The sequence below is a fragment of the Pelobates fuscus genome, chromosome 11, assembly GCF_036172605.1.
Source record: "Pelobates fuscus isolate aPelFus1 chromosome 11, aPelFus1.pri, whole genome shotgun sequence".
In the NCBI taxonomy this organism is placed as follows: domain Eukaryota; kingdom Metazoa; phylum Chordata; class Amphibia; order Anura; family Pelobatidae; genus Pelobates; species Pelobates fuscus.
In genome coordinates, this window is record NC_086327.1 from 121918821 (window position 1) to 121934616 (window position 15796).

At 39.5% G+C, this 15796-nt stretch overlaps 1 protein-coding gene across 1 annotated transcript in view; it reads left to right on the forward strand.

Annotated features, from left to right (window-relative positions):
- SCN2B (sodium voltage-gated channel beta subunit 2) overlaps nucleotides 1-15554 on the forward strand; it is a 28094-nt gene extending 12540 nt beyond the window's left edge. The window contains exons 3-5 of the mRNA XM_063436931.1: nucleotides 9895-10105; nucleotides 11849-12045; nucleotides 12406-15554. Of these exons, the coding sequence (XP_063293001.1) occupies nucleotides 9895-10105; nucleotides 11849-12045; nucleotides 12406-12429 (432 nt within the window). The 3' untranslated portion in view covers nucleotides 12430-15554. The remainder of the gene's footprint in view (nucleotides 1-9894; nucleotides 10106-11848; nucleotides 12046-12405) is intronic.
- Nucleotides 15555-15796: the final 242 nt, after the last annotated feature.

Sequence of the window (15796 nt, forward strand, 5' to 3'; positions counted from 1 at the left end):
TTTCAATTAGGGGATGCATAAAATGACTTAAAAATAAAAGAATTTAAGAAAAAAATTATTTTTGTGTTTTTTCTTTTCTAATTCCAACCATCCGTCTGTGCATTTTTTAATGGATCCCAACTAATTCAGACAGGGACATTACAGTTATTACACCCCAGGCAACTGCCCACAAATAAAGATATTTATAGAGGCTGTGCTTCTTACATTCAATGACACTTTGATGAGTCTAATCCTAGATTTTTTGCAGAATACCTGGGAAACTTGATGGCCTCTAAACTAACAGAGGGATGGAGATATGTTAGTCCCGTGTTTCTGATACTCAAACCATAGACAGATATTCAATGCAATTCTGATATACTACTGCCTAAGTAATAGAGGGGTGCTTCTGTTAGGATTCTGTTACGTTCTCCCAACAATCACCTGCCCCCCAACATTGCCTGACAGAGCACTATAATTCTGACCTTTCTTTTTGTAACAGAGGAAGCAGCTGTCTGATATATAAAATAAAACACACTAATACCCTCCTGCCACCTCCACCAGTTGTATATACCCCCAAAGTCTCCCCTGGCTACGCTTATGGTATATATCAGGGTTAGGTAACCTTCATCACTCCAGATGTACTCCCCAGATACTTTGCCAGCCTTCTGGCTGTAAAACCACGATGGGAGCTGGTGTCCACAACGTCTGGAGTATCGAAGGTTGCCTACTCCTGGAAATATTATGTTACAATTGAAGAATGGCACCCAAACCTAAAGCCATGAGCACAATTTGGGTCCCTATCAAAAGACGTGAAGAACTGCTGCTCTACCCAGTCCTGTGAAAAGCTAAGAAATGTCTGGTGTGAAATAAAGCCCTGTAAAAAAGGGGTTCTTATGGATCCTCTCATACAATCCAACATTCTAACTACGACAGGGATACTTTGTCATCGTCCAATCCCCCAACATTGTAACATGACTAGTTCAGTATTCAGTATTGTGGTTATCTAATCACCTCTAACCTATTACAAGCAATGTATTATTTATCCGAACACATTATTTCCTCAGAATAGACCTCAGAATAAGTGTCTCGTACAGATCCATTTCAGCTGCAGTCTTTTTCAGGGCTTCCCTCCATGTGCTAGATATGTTAAACCCCATCTATAAATATCACTTCTCTCAGATTTAGGGCTCGTCTACAATCTTGTCGGTAAGTCGGAAGTTTTCCCCTATTAACAACAGCCGGTAGCTTGTAGCAGATACAAATAACCAACAGGTAATTAGCCTTGTTTCTGTTTTTGTGAGTCCTATTGCTAATAACAGCCGCCACTACAGATACCAACCACTCACATATGAGTGGCTTGCTGGTAAAGCACAGAAACACTAACCTGAGCATGCGCACTTCACAAATAATGATAAGTAACGGCTGGTTAATTTAAATTAGCGACAGGGCTGGAGCAAGAATTTTTGTTTCCATAGTATGTATATGGATTTAACTGTCATTAACCTCATTCCAGCTGGTGTTAAGGAAATTAGTAGCTAGGTTATATAAACTAGTACCATTAGCCGCTACTTAGTGATTGGCTTTCAATAGTGGCAGCTGGTAAATCTCTGTCGTTTTTTTGTAAAAATTTGCAGTTAATAAACAGCCACTACTCTGTAAAGCAGCCACTGGGCACGGTAACGGGAAGCGGCTGGTCGCTATCGCTAGAATTAGAGACACGTTTGCAGAGGAGCACGTAGACTTTCCAGATGAGCTAGGCAGTTTCAAGATAACCTTTGAACTTTAAAAATAATTCCTAGTTTAGCACCCCACATTATATTTAGATAAAGGAGCCATAACTAGCATTGAATAAAGAATAAAAAGGACAAAAGCAGTGGTTTAACATATAACCCATCTACATAAGGTAAAATTAACTGGTTTGAAGGTTCTTATTCAATCAAATAACAATAATACATTGTTTGCTAAAGGCGTTTTGCGTCACTAGTGACTGTTTAACAGTATGAAAAGTCCTAGCAGGCATTTGGCAGACTTTTTATTACAAATCATATTCCACTTAGTGAATTGGTCACTGACTGAACTATTGTGTAATTGAAGAATGGAAAAAAAAAAGAGAAACAACTATAAGAAACAGCCCTCATCTACAATGTTAATTGTTACATCAATATATTATTTAAAAAAACCAAATCAATGAATTCTCTGCTCACAGATATTTGAAGTTAATCTGCAGGTATTTGGGGGAGATATATTGTGATATAGGATCATATTCAAGTTCAGCTTTTCACACATTCCTGTTTCTTCTGTAAAAAAAAAAACTAATCAATTAGCGTGACAAAGAAAACAAGCAAACAAAAAAAACAAAGTCATTTCTAATTGAGGCACAACATGGTTGAGATTCTTTTTAACTGGCTTTCAGTTTTTTCAGTGGACCAACAAGGTGTTAACATGTTAATTATTTTGCTGAAAATCCTTTATCTGCTGTAGGTGAAATTTTCTTTTTTTTTTTTAATTCTTTATTTTTGTTGTGCGGGAGATTACAGACATATCAACAAACGCCACAACAGTGGCATGATATTTCGCACATTTTTATATGTAATTTACACACTTAACTAAACTGTTGTACGCACCGAGTGGGAGTGAGCAAAATTAACTAGCATAGAGAAAACTGAGAGAATGACATATCGTTGTTGACACACTCATAGACATGGTTATTCTATTGTCAACAGAGAGCCTCAACTAGTGGCCCTCATTGCAGGTCTAGATTGCTGCATCGGTTACAAAGTACATATTAACATCGAAACCTTTATACTTGTAAAATGTGCAGGTGCTATTACGTCATTAGACATGGAGTGATACAGAGTTGTGCTTGTGACCCTTAGCTAGTCTGAGAGAGGGGAGATCGAATGTCAATTCTCGGGTGTGAAAGGATGCCCTTATGCCTGTACGTATGAAACTTAGGGCGCACAATAAACTTCGAGGGTGGTTAGGCTAATGAGGCCCTACACTGGAGAGGGCAAACAAGTGAGAGTCGTTGGCGACGTTGAGGTACGTCAACGGACATGTGTAGTATAGGTGGTGACAGTGGGTTATCAGGCACTTTTGTGTTTTGTTGTAGATAACTACTGGACTTTTAAGCATATTATGGGAGTATTAACATTTTAGTTCAGCTGTGTGGGTTCCAGCATTTGTAAGTACGATGTGAGGGCGTTGAGGCCTTATTAAAGCTACACCACTGAAGCAGCGCTTGTTACCACACTATAAATAATAGATCCAAATGCTGATTCGTAGATCGAGTTAGTATGGGTAGACTATTTATTGACTGATTACAGTATCAATATGCTGACCTGTTGTTCCCTAACTACATGTGGGTATGAAAAGCATTGGACATGCCGTTTAGACTCAGTGCTATTTTCCAGTGGTCGATCTGAGTGGGTATGCTTGCTGTATCATCTTTAGGCTTAGCAGAGTAAAGGGTTGTATCGCGTGTCAACTATGATTGCTAAATTAGGCGATATAGAAAAGTTACGGTTTAGTTGTAGTGGTACGTGACTTGGGAGGCATAATGTCAGCTAAAGTGGAGAGTGGGGAACTGTTAACTATATACAGAGAGAACTGAGGCTAGCTAGAGCATGCACATATGGCTGGGAATAACCCCTGGGTAGAGGGGGTCGTGCTCCGACGTGGATAAACCTGTTGCCTGATTAACCCCTAGGTTTTTAAGGTGCCTACGTAGGCGTTTAGAGAAGAGTGGACTGGCTAACCTGGGCGGTACTCTCAGGTGGATAAGTGGTCTAGTCTGTGTCGGTGGTCAAATGGGAATTAGGCGTGGTACCTGCAAAATAATGCGATAAAGCTTAAACTAGCAACAAGCAATTCAAGGTCCATGAAAAACTTGCCCTCCTACAATAGTGTTCTTGTTGGTCCATGTGGATGCGCGACGGCTGAGTGGGCCAAGGCAACCTGTGTCTCTCTGAGGCAAGGTGTTAAGTTAGGTCCCGGGTTGCCAGATCGTTCGAGCTAGTCAGTGATTAGACAGGATTTGAAGGATAGTCATTTGCTGGTTCTCACGTGTGGGCCTCGCTTGTAGGTGCTCCGGTCGGTTGTCTGGGCACAAATTCCGCTGCCCTGGCTGAGTCCCAGGTCGGTGGGTTCTTAGGTCTTTCCGCCGGCATTTGTAGTGGATCTGTGGGCAGGTCCAGCTGTCTCAGAATTGCCGGTGCGTCTTGTATACAGCGCACTGAGAGTGTGATGTCCCCCTTAGTGACCAGCAGGGTGTGTGTCGGGCCCCAGCGGTATTGAACGTGGTGGGCTCGCAAGGTTGGAGGTCAGTTGTTGTAAGGTCCTTCTCCATGCTAGGGTTGCCCCAGAGAGGTCCGCATAGAAGGTGAGATGCATTTCCTCGAAGAGGTAGGACGGGTGGTTGCGGACAGAACTGCGGCCCTGTCCCTGTAGGTCTGGAATTGCATCACAACGTCTCTCGTGGCGGCAGTCGGCGCACTGGCGGGTTTTGGGACGCAGAAGATGCCGTCGATTGTTACAGCTTTGCCCGTCTTCGGATTGAGGAGGGCCGTGAGGAGTCGCCGAGCAACGTGAGGTAGCTCAGCCTTGGGTATGTTTTCACTGATGCCCCTGACCTTTAGATGTTTTTGTCGTCGTTTGTCTTCGAGCTCTGCAAATCTCAGGTCATTTAGGGTGGATTGTTGCTGTAGCTCCTGTATCTCCTGCTGGAGCTTACGGATTTGACAGGTGTGGGTGCTTGATGTGTCTTCCACAGCTCCCAGTCGGCCAGTTAGGCCCTGCAGGGTGTCCCTAATCGATGTAACATCCGCCGATATTTTGGCGTGGTGTTCCGCCATGAGCTCTCTAATGGCCTCCATGCTTACTGGCGTGGGAGCCGAGTTCGGCAGCTAGTGTGTCCTTGTTGGTGGTGAGGTCTGGCTTGCCGGGATGCCTTCCCCCCGTCTTCATCCGACGTCTCTGTATAGAAATCCAAGCACCCGCCGTGTAGGGACGCCATGTTGGAACCTGTGGCTCCTCGGGCCTGCCGCCACATCTTGTCTATATTCATGCCCGACGCAGGCTTCTCAGGTTTGAGCTTTTTATTTTTCTTCCCCATTGGGTGCGTTTAGGCTTTGTGGTCGTTCTGGGGTAACTCCGACCTGTAAAGGTGGGTAAATTGGGCTGTTTCCTCTGGTTTCGCTCAGAGCTCTGCCGATATGCGACCGCTCTCCTCCGTTGCTTAGCTCCGCCTGAAATTTTCTTTTTTTAAGTTTCAGTGGGTGACCTCTCGTTCTTTGCTCAGTTATTGAACTAGTCACCAGAGAAATGTTTGTAGTTGACCTCTATATAATTATATGATGCTATCTTATCCCTCTGATATTACCTTTTCAAATGTAAACAAATACATTGTTTTGTCTTCACCTTTTCTTTATTATTAAATCTTTCATTCCCTTTATTATTATTTTTTATCTAATATCTGTGCTTTTTTTGTTCTACAGCATACTGCTTTAAAAGTAGTGCCCATTTATGCATAACATAACAGGTTCGGCACTGTAAACCACTGAACATTGTTTAAAAGGGGATAATGAATATTGATCACTATCCATTATCACAGCAGATTTTTCCAATATAATAGGAAAATGACAAGCACATTGTATAAACCTCTCAGCTCTTTATATAACTGATATAATTTATAATTTCACAATCATTTATGAATTGTGCCCATGAAGGGTAGATGGATTACATTACAATCCAGCAATAATCTCTGTTTGTTCCTCCATTCTAGCAGTTTGTGGCAGATTATTGAAGCGTTCTATACATGGGGCATAATCTTTGGGTTGTGACTGATCACAGGCAGCTGTGTATTTTATGGTAAACTAGTGCTTATTCAGATTTTTTTTTTTAAAAAGAGACTATGCAGAACACAGGAATACATCACATAGGATAAAAATGTAAACTGACAATATGCACTAATAAAAAGCTGTGCCTTTTGATTAGACTTGTGCATTCTGTTTCAGATGAATTGCCATTTGTTCGAATTGTTGGCGATCGGCGGTTCATCCGAAATCCCAAACTCCAAAACAAATCACAAAACAAACAATGCACGAAACAGTTTTGTGTTATGTGCTGTTCGGCATTTTGTTCGTGGCACCAAATAAAGACCATTCAAGGGAAAAAGATGATTGATGGGAAAGACGTTAGAGGACAGTCAGTAAATTTTTAATTTTATTCACAGATCCAGTGAGAAGTAATTGGTAGAAGGAATTTGTTTTATATATATTACGGTACATTAAAAGGGGCATTTTATTTTTTTAAATAAATGCAATATTTAGATGGTATTTTTGTGCTGCACAAGTTTCTGCTAATTAGAAACCATGTTAGGTCAAATAATCAAATTTCCCCTCTCTGTTTTCTAAAGACATTTCTATATATCTATGACACTTCGTAATATTATCTCAGTGAACCGTTCTTCGAATGTACTAATTTGTAGCATGTATGTACCATTCCACCGAACATTTCAGATGGAAAAACCAGGACCCTTTACTTTTAGGGGTGTGAGTGGGATTGTGGTCAGGGCCTGGGCTGTTCTGAGAAATGTTAGGTGACTTACTAATAACAATTTATGCAACTAAAAGACACCGACATATCATTTTGTCTCTATACTTTCTGATTGAGAGGAGATCCTCCCTGTTCCGTAGTAACGTCTTCTCACTGAGTATGCTCCTGGCAGTGTGGTTGAAAGAACACCTTTAGTAACTTTGTGTTGCTTAGATTATTTGCTTCTCTGTGTTGCTACCTGAGCTCCTTTGGTGTTAGTCCATGTACCAGACCTGTTGCCTTTGGAAACCAACTCTGCTGCCTTTTGTTGCCCTCAAACCGGACTAATAATTGACTACCCTGTTTTCTGTTGCCCTTTATCCTTTCTATTGATTCTGCCTCCGTTTCTTTCCGTTCGGCCTACCAGCACCTTAAGGAACATAGACCTACGAGTAACCTATTTTACCTAAATAACAAGTTCCACTACTGCAATCCTGTCCAATCATCCTGGGGGATTGATTTTGTTTGTACAGTTATAGAAGCTTGAAATCCATAACTTTCTAAATCCATCTGCAGCTGTGTTCCTTACCCTCAATAAACTGCTTTGTTCTAAAACACAATTAGAACAAAAACAATGTGTCTTATTTACACAGACTGATTTCTGAACACATTTATTATAGTTTAAAGACACATTATTGTGCGTATTATTGCTGGAGCTCTGTGATACACTCAGACACACCAACAATATGGAGCTCCAAGAAAAGAGGAACATTAGGAGAGAAAAGAGAGACAGAGGGATTTGGACCCTAAATAGGGACTGTCCCTCCGAAATAGGGGCACTTAGGACTCTCTCGCTCTGAGAGGATGTGATGTCAGATCACTTGCTCCCAGCAATCAAAGGAAGGGCAGGAACAACCCCACAAAAACAAAGTCTGCACTCCTCAATTAAAGCCCAATCCCCCCAAATCACAGGAATTCTCTTTCCTGGCATAAAGTAGGCAAAGAGGAGGGTTGCTAGAAACTGCTTACATCTCAATATTTTTGTCTGTGTGTGTTGGTCTGGCAGTGTGTGTGTGTGTGTGTCTGTCTGTCTGGAATTGTGTGTCTGACAGCCTGCATCTACGTGTGTGCGTGTTTATGTGTGTGCCTAAGAGTTTGTGTCTGTATTTGTTTCCGCCAGTGAAAAGTCCTGTATGTAAACTTGTGTTACCGTTTGTATCTGGCTGTTTGTGTGCATGTGAGTTTGTCTGAAATACATATCTGTGTGAGTTTCTTTGAGTGTGTATCGCTGTGTCTGTGAACGTTCATCTCTGTATCTGGGAGAGTTTGTGTGTGTTTGGAGAGGTGCGAGCCAGTTGCTTTGTAAGTGCTCCAAGTGTCCTGCTGGCAGACTTGACCTTGACTAATAAAGCATTATAAAGTCCTTCTACATGCAGTGACCCAATAAAATTACTTGGGAACCTATTCCAAGTCCCTAGCTGGCGTTTCGGAACAACTGTCTTTATGCTACTACAGGGGCATTGTGTCACCCTTTTACTGCCTCACAAACCCAGAGTTATCAATAACTGTCCTCAACATCTTCCGCATACTGAATTAGTAGAATTTTTCTGTATTTCAACTTCAACTATTTTTACTCACGGTGTCTTTGTAATGTCCTCTTAGCACATAACTATGTGACAAATATGATAAATATGCCACGCGTGTATAATATGAGTGTCTGCTTGCTGTGTAAATAACTTTGTCCTCACACCATCCCTTTCATGCTTTCATTGTCAACTCGCTCTTATTTCACCGTTTAACAACTGTGTGTTTAATTAGCGTGTGTCCTATTGCTCGTCATTGAAGTCCACATACATCCTTTTAGACCTCATGATGACAGCGCTGTTTTTCTCACCCACTTGTTCCTGATGTGTCAAAAATATTTGTTAAAATGGTTTCATGACAGTGGTATGCCCACTACACGTTACAACAATGTTCTTTAATACATTGTTGTATACTCTAAACCTGTGCATATTGTGATTTTTAAATTTGGAAAAAATGTTTTTTTTCCCCAAAAATTCTAATTTTGTTCAGAACATCTGACGTTCGGTCATGTGTTGGTTCAGTTTGGCCGAACGCCGCTCATGGAAAACTATTTGGGGGAACATTCAGACAGATGGAAAAGCACAGAGAAATTAGCCAGTATAAAACAAAATATATACATAATATAAATATTACACTGATAGGCACATTTTTGTTTCATTTGGTTCACAGATCGAGAAAAAGGAACCAACAGAAGTAAAAAGGGGAGGAGCGGTTAAAAAGAAAAGCCAAATACTTATGTATTACATATAATGTATAATATATAAATAGATTTTTTTTACTACTTATTTTTTTCCCCTCTATTGATCCCTACTCAAGTGACCTGTGCATAAAAGCAATTAGTGGCTGTCCCCTAACCATATATATATATATATATATATATATATATATTTTTTTTTTTTTCTTTCCCATCAACCATCTTTTAAATGGAACCCTTAATCCCGAAGCACCCAAACATATTCGGGCATCGTCATGTTGCTTGTTCCTGAACAGCTGGCCAGCGAAATTTCAGCCGAATGCTCAAGTCTAGTGTTTTCCCACTTAAGAGCAACTTACATATTTAATCATTATGTATAATACAATGAATGAAACCCATTTAGAAAAAAACAGGAATATGCCCAGCTCTCCTGGCATCAGTGTATATCAGCTATAATACCAGGGATGCCCATCCCAACTTTCTATAATTGTGTCACAAAGTCTCAGGTACAGTACCAGGTGCGTGCCCAACTCTCCTGGTATTATTAGTGGCACAGGGTCTCAGCTATAGTACCAGCTGATGCCCATCTTAACTTACAATAATATTGTCACAAAGTCTCAGGTACAGTACTAGCTGCTTGCCTAATTTCCTGGTATTAACAGTGGCACAAGGCCTAAGATTCAGTGCCAAGTAGATGCTGAATTTCCTGTTATTAGTAACACAAAGCCTCAGATATAGTGTCATGGGGGAATGCCAATCTCGCCTGGCATTGATATGACACAATGTCTCAGTTCCAGTACCAGGGGAATGCCCAGTTAAGTATTAATAATAAGTCACAGTAGCTGAATTACATCCCAATGGCCCTCAGTGCATAGTCAAACTGGATTGTTTTAACCCAATTTAGCTATTTTACCTAAAAATAAATAAATCAATCTGGTATGGGTCCAAAACCACCAGACATTGTGTAAAATCCCTTAGTTTATGTCATATATTTTAGAAGTTTTTTTTCTCTCACATCGTACTAATACCACCTCATCCTTGACCAGCTGTACTCTCCCTCCACTAAACCTTTCTCCTTTTTGATTCATTCCTCTCTTCAACAGTTTATCCAGTTTGATAAGAAGATTATAAACCAGCGTCTCGAGCGTTTCCAGAACCGCGTGGAGTTTTCAGGAAATCCCATTAAGAACGACTTGTCTGTAATGATCAGAGATGTGCAGCTGCAGGATGGTGGCGAGTATCATTGCTATGTGCTCAATCCGCCAGACCGACATAAAGGCACAGGAAAAATCCGTCTGGAAGTCCTAACTGAGGGTATGCGATAAGTAAAGACTGAGGAATTCTGTGTACAACCTTCACATGTTACTTTGTATCTCCATCTGTTAGCGTAAAACCATTCTATTTTCTTACATATGAGCTTATGTATAGTAACCTTTCTCACATGATAGAGACAGTTTCTTACATGATGGAGACAGTTTCGACCATCATTTTGTGTGTGACCCACCCCACGTGACCATTTTAATTGGTCAAAAAGGTGCACTGTCATTTTAATGTGTTTGACAATGTGACAAGGAGCAGGGCTACTCTAAGCAATTTAAGGGGATTTATGACATACTCATAACAATTTATGAAAACTATGAATAATGTAATTTGAAACCAAGGTACTCATTTGCACATACTAAGTTCTAGACACATATATTACATATCACTGTGAATTGTATTCCAATGGAGCTCTGTTATATAAGCAGGCATGCCAAATATATTAGAATCCTAGAAAAGAGGGACTTATGGGATGCTACATACAGACTTGAGATTTGTTGTTCTGTATGAAGATAACTTTTTTTCTGCTATTTTGATGTGTGTAACCCATATTGAGTAATATGTTGTGCTTTGCACAAACATTGATTAAGTAATGTGAGACCTTCATATGACATTGCCATTATCACAAAGCCTTGATCCTGTATTTGATACTGTCAGCTAGATTGCTACTGTTATCTGAACTGTGTTTACCAATCTGGGATGTGATCTGTGTGTGATCCTGTTATCCAAAGTGTGTAATACGCCTGGCAATCTCTTTTCCTGCACAATCGTGTTTGCGATGATGTTACCCTATTTGTGACACTGGCAGAACCCTCTCCTGTCTGTGAACTTGCTAGTTTGTGGTGTATGATTTATCTGTATGTACAGACATTCCAGGGGGGGGGAGTGAGAATCAGATATTACTTTATTAAAGGAATATTTTCCTTATGTTCATGGCTTTTAAAAAATATATCCTTTAGGCTGAAGTTCACCCCGTTTATTTATTGAGCACCCACTATGAGTCTTGCAGGGCCAGCTTGACATATATTAGGGCAACAACTGTGTGGGTTTTCACAACTTTAAACCCCATAAATAAATGTAAAACCATTATACAGACAGAACGTATTGGTTTATAATCCGAGTCAGATGGGGGTTTGTTGAATTGTGTTTCTTTTGAATCAGACCTTGTATGTAACAAACTGACCAATTGACTTTATCTGTATGTTTATAACACGTATATCTGTCCTGGGATTATGATTTATTTTACTCTGTGTCCTGTCCGTGACTTTAAATAGGGTGACCTACTTCTCGATTGCTTGACATTTACTGACTGAAATGTCCTCTCCAGCGTTTTCTTAATTCTAAAAGTGGCTGAGTGCGCTCTTGCATGGTCTAGCACAGGGATAAGCGACTTTTGACACACCAGATGTTTTTATACTACATCTTTGATGCTTTGCCAGTATTATGATTGTGAGAGCATTATGGGAGATGCAGTTCACAACATTTGGAGTGCCAATGGATTTCCTACACCTGCTCTAGAAGATTGCGTGATAGATTTTTATTTATCACCTGGAGCAAATACAAAATTTACATAGCTACATTTTAAACCCTTTTGCCCTGTGTATATGTGGCTCTGTCACTGGACGTATCTCTATGTTGAATGTATATTTTTTGGTATATAATGTTGTATGGTAGAATAAGGGGTCAGCTCTGTGGTTAATGCTAAATAACAATATGGAGCATTGTCTTTTCTAACAGTTCCTCCAGAGAGGGATTCAACCGTTGCTGTCCTCGTTGGAGCGTCGGTGGGAGGATTCTTGGCCATCGTTATTCTATTCCTTGTTATCTTAAAATGCGTCAGGAGGAAAAAACAGCAAAACCTCAACTCTGAAGATCAAAAAACAGAAGAAGACGTAAAAACAGATGGAGAAGGAAATCCTGAAGGAGAACTTAAAGTACGTAAAACATGAAGAACAATGGGTATTTGAGAAGACAGTTCGGGGGGGGGGGGAGGGGGGAGGTTACTGAGAGGTAGCTAGCACCGGCATGGGAGGTGAGGGGAAGGACCAGATAAAGAAATGAGAGCAGAAATATAGGGAAATGTGAAAAGGAACTTGAGAGCATTGTAAATAATGTGGATTGTACAGTCAAGAGGGATTGGGATTACTGAAGAGCACAGGTGTCCTTCTAACGATTGAAATGGGGAAGAAAATTTGTCCTACTGGACTGTCCTATCTAACGTTATCTCTCGCTGGTCTCTCATTTTATATATTATTTTTATACTCTCATTTTATATATTATTTTTATACCCACAGGCATCCATCCCTGAGGCACCATAACCACCACTTGGAATCCTGACATGCACATAAATCTGGTGCTGCTTTCAAGGCACAGAATGCTGCTGCTCTTATTAGGCAATTATTTAATATCCTCTGGTATTAATGTTCACAACTTCAAAATGTGATTAGTGATCTGATACAATGATGTATGTAAGGAGACCCATCCTCATTTTCATGAATGACCGTGACAGATTGAGATAGCCATTTTACTTTGACCCTGACAGAATTACGACTCTCAGACCCAGAGAGTCCCTTTGAAGTATGTGATAAAAACAAACAGTCTGTGATATGAATATGCCCCCCCGTGTCTTTGTTTGACATTGATAGAATGGCTACACCTTTCTTCCCAATGTGACATTGCCAAGCGTAAGACAAAATAGCTCATGTGAATGTGACATTGATTTATTACAAACATATCTATTATGTGGTCATGATATTAACAGTCAGAATTATCCTAGTATCTCTTCTCACTGTGTTTTACAGTGACGGACTAAGAAATCCACATTCCAGAGTTTGTTAAACCAAGAGAATAAATGCTTTCATTCCCACGTGCAATGTATGAATGTGTGTATTTTATTCCGACATATGAGATATGAATGAATGTATGTATGTTCAACTCTCAAACTGCAGAGTAATTTCTTTCTTATGTGTGTAACATTTTTATACTCTTGTAAATGGAGATGGGCATTATCATCTGTGTTTATGATTTTGTGAATGAATGCAAAGAATGTCCATACTCTATAAATGACATTGACAGAGGTCGTAGGTTTACGGTTAAATCTCTGAGCTCCTGTCACTGTCTTCCATTGTGTACAAAACGGACCAAATGAACAGCAGTCTCTATTACATACTTGTCAAATATATTTTATATGGTCAATTTCTCCCCTGGTAAAATACTTATTTAACCTACAATGAAATACAGGAAAAATGTACACAACCCATATTGTTGGAAGGATGCGTATTAGTAGAATCTATATCTGCATGGTTTAAAATCTGTACGTTCTATGCAGCAGCTTAGAAGGTTCTGGGTGAACTTTGTAAATCATATCACAGCTTGATCATTAAACTGAGTTAAACATATAGTTTATAGATAACTGTATCCACTGTATTCAATTCATAGGCTTAAAATCCAAATTGCGAAGCGCGAGGGACATTTTGCAAGACAGAACAAAATATAGCCAAAATGTAGACTCCTCCTTCCATTACTCAATTTTCTGGGGTCCTTATTGTAAAGTTATTGGTCACATTGCCATTTCATGTAAAAATAGACCCGTCAAGTCCCAGCTATTATTCTAACAGTTTATTACGTGAAGTCAAGGCTTTGACTTGATTTTGTGATACAACCAATATTTATTGGTCGTTTGTCAATAAATCTCAAGGTTTGCAATGAAACTCTACCTGTGCGAAGCAGTTGGTGTCTTGCCTTTCCCTAAAAGATCCATTTCAATGTTAAAATAAAGCCGGAACAGATATAAACCAGGGTTATACCTTGTGTTTAGAATTAGAATTAGAATTAGTTTCTTCTAAATTGGTGGCAGTTAGAGTAAGCGCAGTATTAGTCAGAGACTTTTTTTTACCTGGTGACTCGTTTTATTCAAATTCTTCACTAAACCCCAATATGTACTGCAAACACAGATATAATGACATATTGTTGTATTATAGAAACACAAGGGTTTATACTGTTAGATTTTTAACATATTATCACATTAGTTCTGAGATACACAATTAATACTAGTGACCAATGACACAGGTATTACTGCCCAGGCTGATGCCATTATATGGCATGTATTAGTTTAGTCTCCTAAGGTTTGCCTGATAGAGGATGTATATATAAATAAATATATATGATATAAGGAATTGCAAAAGGTAGCTACTTTGCACATCTTGCAAAAAAACAAACAAATAAATTACACTCTCAATGCATATTGCACAAATATATTTATAGATCACGTATAATTGTCACCTATTCCTACAGGACATGGAGAGTTTGCATCTTCATACACAATAGAGGCCTACATTAAACCCCTGTATTCAACTTATAAACAAACAAGTCCCTTTCTTGTGTTAGTGACAATGACAGTAAACTCTTCTGCTATACGTGTGGCACAAAAATGTACCAAAGGACAAATATATTTTTGCTTATGACATTGACTAATCAAAGGCACTCATATCCCGAATGTATAACAAAGTCAGACCATGGGTGTCTTTCATGGATGACACTGACAGACTATAATGGATTTTCATGGATGACACTAACAGACTATAAGGGATTTTAATGGATGACACTAACAGACTATAAGGGATTTTTGTGAATGACACTGACAGTGTAAGGGATTTTCATGGATGACACTGACAGACTGTAAGGGATTTTCATGGATGACACTAACAGACTATAATTGATTTTCATGAATGACACTGATAGACTATAGTGGATTTTCATAGATGACACTGACAGACTATAAGGGATTTTCATGGATGACACTGACAGACTACAAGGGATTTTCATGAATGACACTGACAGACTATAAGGGATTTTCATTGATGACACTGATAGACTATAAGGGATTTTCATGGATGACACTGACATACTATAAGGGATTTTCATGGATGACACTGACAGACTACAAGGGATTTTCATGAATGACACTGACAGACTATAAGGGATTTTCATGGATGACACTGACAGACTATAAGGGATTTTAATGAATGACACTGACAGACTATAAGGGATTTTCATGGATGACACTGACAGACTATAAGGGATTTTAATGAATGACACTGACAGACTATAAGGGATTTTCATGGATGACACTGACAAACTAAGCGAAAGCTCATTAACACATTCCCTGCTATAACCATGTCACCACACTATGTTTAATTCCCTAATTACTGCTAAGCTTTATGTACTACATCAGGGTCTGTCTGATTAGAGCATATCTCTGTGTATATATATAGTCACTGCATGTCCTGGATAGAGATGAAAATCAATAATTTGCACTTTGTATTCATGAATGAACAAGACCGAAAACTCTAAACCGAGTTGGATAAAGTACTGTTTAGTTCAGCACTCTGCCGATGACTCTGTCTGCTGTTACTTCAGGGGTAATAAAGTATTTATGTCTAAATTCGACTGTTGCGTGATATGTAACTACTACATTGTGTACACATTTGTAGCAGAAAAAACACATTTTGAAAAACGATGGACTTTGAGGCCTCTGGCAGATTTTAAAGGGTTAAAAAACAGCATTTGTGGAGTTTAAAGGAACACTATAGGGTCAGGTATACAAACATAGATTCCTGACCCTATAGTACTAAAAACAGTATTTAGGTGGCCGGATCACCCTTGACCCCTTAAATAATGTTAAAA